General features: G+C 48.2%; 1 protein-coding gene across 1 annotated transcript in view; it reads left to right on the forward strand.

The window, feature by feature from the left end:
• The window catches only part of LOC114564872 (apoptosis-stimulating of p53 protein 2-like), a 50424-nt gene that overhangs the window by 14961 nt on the left and 30463 nt on the right, over positions 1-5000 (forward strand). Inside the window, 3 exon segments of the mRNA XM_028592518.1 lie at positions 183-347; positions 1190-1400; positions 2900-3076. Of these exon segments, the coding sequence (XP_028448319.1) occupies positions 183-347; positions 1190-1400; positions 2900-3076 (553 nt within the window).

Raw genomic sequence — 5000 nt, forward strand, 5'->3', positions numbered from 1 at the left:
TTCTGAAACTAAGCTCACGTCTCTTCGGTGAGTTCTGAGGAACCTTTTGGACCGACTCGGGGAGACCGATCAGTCCGATCAGCTCTACCGCCGATGGTCGGCCGTCTGGTTTGGTGTGTAACCGGCTTTAGCTTCCCTTCCTTGCGTGTTTTTGACTGAGCTCCGCCCCCTTTTGCTCCCAGCTGAGGAACAAGCTGAACCAGGACCAGAGCGGGCGGCTGCAGCAGCAGAGAGACAGCCTGAACAAGAGGACCCTGGAGGCAGCCGCCATGGACCGGAGGCTGGCCGAGCTCCGCCACAGGCTCTGGAAGAAGAAGGCAGCCCTGCAGCAGAAGGAGAACCTGCTGGTCAGTGAACGCACACACACACACACACACACACACAGACACAGAGACACACACACACACACACACACACACACAGAGACACACACACACACACACACACACACACACACACACACACACACACACACACACACACACTCACACACACACACACACACAGACACACACACACACACACACACACACACACACACACACACACACACAGAGACACACACACACACACACACACACACACACACACACACACACACACACACACACACACACACACACACACACACACACACACACACACACACACACACACACACACACACACACACACACACACACACACACACACACACACACACACACACACACACACACACACACACACACACACACACAGAGACACACACACACACACAGACACACAAACAGAGACATACACACACACACACACACACACACACACACACACACACACACACACACACACACACACACACACACACACACACACACACACACACACAGACACATACACACACACACACACACACACACACACACACACACACAGACACACAAACAGAGACACACACACACACACACACACACACACACACACACACACACACACACAGACACACACACACACACACACACACACACACACACACACACACACAGACACACACACACACACACACACACACACACACACACACAGAGACACACACACACACACAGAGACACACAAACAGAGACATACACACACACACACACACATATATATATATATATATATATATATATATATATATATATAGTATACATATTCTCTCCGTTCCCAGCAGGCGAGTCCTGACGGCGCGGCCCCTCAGCACGCCGCGGGCTCCAGAGTGGCGGCGGTGGGGCCGTACATCCAGACGGGCTCCCAGGGGCCCCCGGTGCCGGCACGCCACCACGCCGTGGTGAAGCCGGCGTACCCGGACGGCACTGCCACCCTGCCCATGCCCGCTTCGGCCCTGAAGCCGCCGCCGAGGCCCGCCAAACCAGCCGCAGGTACCGGACAGGGCTGGGTAACGTTAGCCTACCGTTAGCTAGTCGCTGGCCTAAACACATGGCAGCAGGTAACGTTAGCCTACCATTAGCTAGTAGCTGGCCTAAACACATGGCAGCAGGTAACGTTAGCCTACCGTTAGCTAGTCGCTGGCCTAAACACATGGCAGCAGGTAACGTTAGCCTACCGTTAGCTAGTAGCTGGCCTAAACACATGGCAGCAGGTAACGTTAGTCTACCATTAGCTAGTAGCTGGCCTAAACACATGGCAGCAGGTAACGTTAGCCTACCGTTAGCTAGTAGCTGGCCTAAACACATGGCAGCAGGTAACGTTAGCCTACCGTTAGCTAGTAGCTGGCCTAAACACATGACAGCAGGTAACGTTAGCCTACCATTAGCTAGTAGCTGGCCTAAACACATGGCAGCAGGTAACGTTAGCCTACCATTAGCTAGTAGCTGGCCTAAACACATGGCAGCAGGTAACGTTAGCCTACCGTTAGCTAGTAGCTGGCCTAAACACATGACAGCAGGTAACGTTAGCCTACCATTAGCTAGTAGCTGGCCTAAACACATGGCAGCAGGTAACGTTAGCCTACCATTAGCTAGTAGCTGGCCTAAACACATGGCAGCAGGTAACGTTAGCCTACCGTTAGCTAGTAGCTGGCCTAAACACATGGCAGCAGGTAACGTTAGTCTACCGTTAGCTAGTCGCTGGCCTAAACACATGGCAGCAGCTAATGTTAGCCCACCGTTAGCTAGTCGCTGGCCTAAACACATGGCAGCAGGTAACATTAGCCTTGTAATTTCAGGTAACGTTAGCCTTGTAATTTCAGGTAACGTTAGCCTTGTAATTTCCCCACTGGGGATCAATAAACAGTAAAAATAAAAAAATAAAAATAAACACATGGCAGCAGGTAACATTATTCTACCGTTAGCTAGTACCTGGTCTAAACACATGGCAGCAGGCAACGTTAGCCCACCATTAGCTAGTAGCTGGCCTAAACACATGGCAGCAGGCAACGTTAGCCCACCATTAGCTAGTAGCTGGCCTAGACACATGGCAACAGATAACGTTAGCCTACCGTTAGCTAGTAGCTGGCCTAAACACATGGCAACAGGTAACGTTAGCCTACCGTTAGCTAGTAGCTGGCCTAAACACGGTTTACCCTTGTGTTGTCTTCCCGTCGTTTAAATTAAAACTTTTGTTTTCAACACTTGATGTTTTTTTCAATTTCTTTCCTCCAATTTTTGAAGCTTTTTTTGACATTTTTGTCACTTTGTTTCAACTTTCTTTTGTCTTTTAAAATATTTTTTTAAAATGCTATAAAATATAACGAAGAACCCAAATTCATCGAATAGTGAGACTTACTTGTGACGAGCGTCGTAGGGAACCATCCACGTTATTTTCCGTGACAACTTGGTTGAAAGGAACCCATCTTCGTTCCCACACACCAACCAAACACCGAGATGTGTGGCTAACTTACTTCCGTTGCTCTCTACAGGTTTCTCATCCAAGACGAACAAACTCTCTGACTGGAGCGGCTCGTTTTCGGAGTCCGCTGGCGGCGGCGGCGGTTTCAGCAACGCCTCCACGCTGCCGCGCATGTCCAGCCTCGGCCGCCTCACCTCAGGTCAGTCACCGCCAGCCGCCGGAAGGAACCGAGTGCATCTGCCCAAAGGTACTTACATACCTGCAAACTAGTCACTTTTCGACGAAAATTGCCATTTTTGCCGGTCCGATCGGACCGAATAGCAACTCGGATTTCGGTGCCTTATTTAGGTGTCACTTAAATGCCTGCGCTTCTCTCTGATGCTCCGAAAACTGACGTTAAAGGGGACAGAAACATCGCCACACGGGACGCTAGTTAAGTACACCTGACAGCAGGTAACGTTAGCCTACCGTTAGCTAGTTAACACTACACTTGGCAGCAGGTAACGTTAGCCTACTGTTAGCTAGTTAACACTACACTTGGCAGCAGGTAACGTTAGCCTACCGTTAGCTAGTTAACACTACACTTGGCAGCAGGTAACGTTAGCCTACTGTTAGCTAGTTAACACTACACTTGGCAGCAGGTAACGTTAGCCTACTCTTAGCTAGTTAACACTACACTTGGCAGCAGGTAACGTTAGCCTACTCTTAGCTAGTTAACACTACACCTGACAGCAGGTAACATTAGCCTACCGTTAGCTAGTTAACACTACACTTGGCAGCAGGTAACGTTAGCCTACTGTTAGCTAGTTAACACTACACTTGGCAGCAGGTAACGTTAGCCTACCGTTAGCTAGTTAACACTACACTTGGCAGCAGGTAACGTTAGCCTACTGTTAGCTAGTTAACACTACACTTGGCAGCAGGTAACGTTAGCCTACTGTTAGCTAGTTAACACTACACTTGGCAGCAGGTAACGTTAGCCTACTGTTAGCTAGTTAACACTACACATGGCAGCAGGTAACGTTAGCCTACCGTTAGCTAGTTAACATTACACTTGGCAGCAGGTAACGTTAGCCTACTGTTAGCTAGTTAACACTACACTTGGCAGCAGGTAACGTTAGCCTACTGTTAGCTAGTTAACACTACACTTGGCAGCAGGTAACGTTAGCCTACCGTTAGCTAGTTAACACTACACTTGGCAGCAGGTAACGTTAGCCTACCGTTAGCTAGTTAACACTACACTTGGCAGCAGGTAACGTTAGCCTACTGTTAGCTAGTTAACACTACACTTGGCAGCAGGTAACGTTAGCCTACTCTTAGCTAGTTAACACTACACCTGACAGCAGGTAACATTAGCCTACCGTTAGCTAGTTAACACTACACTTGGCAGCAGGTAACGTTAGCCTACTGTTAGCTAGTTAACACTACACTTGGCAGCAGGTAACCTTAGCCTACCGTTAGCTAGTTAACACTACACTTGGCAGCAGGTAACGTTAGCCTACCGTTAGCTAGCAGCTGGAGCAAACACGGTTAAAATGCTAACAGCTAAACAGTGTAAAAGTGTGTCTATATTTCACTGGAGAGGATTCCAACAATAGTCTATAGCTGCCGTTGTCTGAACCTCAACACAGATGTTGCATTCACTTGAAACTTGCCTTGTCAGCCTCGTGCTGCATTCAAAGTTATTGTAAAATACCCTTTTTCCCATCCAGTGGTTGTTTTTGCTGTTTAACAGGAATTTACTGGTTAAATAAGTTGTTATTGTTATTACATTTTTAATAAATCATTTCATTTTGACCCTGTTATATAAAAAAAATTATATATATATATATATATATAGATATATTTTAAAGTATTGTTTTGGACGCCTGGTTGGCTCACCTGGTGGAGCGGGAACCCATATATAGAGGTTTGCTCCTTGACGCAGTGAGAACTTTGGGAAGGGGCGAAAATCCTGGTTATCTGATTGGATAAACCATCTGTCTATCACCACCTATGGCTGGTGATAGTCGCTTCTCGTTGCGTCACACCTAAACCCGCCTCAAAGCCACCGCTGATTGGTCGGTCGTTTGATCTGCGAGTAGACAACTGGAGCTCGCCAGGTCAGGTCGGTCTCACCACGCTGGCTTTATCCAACGTTTGTGTTGCCTTTCTGGGGAATATTTCTGGGT

Source organism: Perca flavescens, chromosome 2 (genome assembly GCF_004354835.1).
Source record: "Perca flavescens isolate YP-PL-M2 chromosome 2, PFLA_1.0, whole genome shotgun sequence".
In the NCBI taxonomy this organism is placed as follows: domain Eukaryota; kingdom Metazoa; phylum Chordata; class Actinopteri; order Perciformes; family Percidae; genus Perca; species Perca flavescens.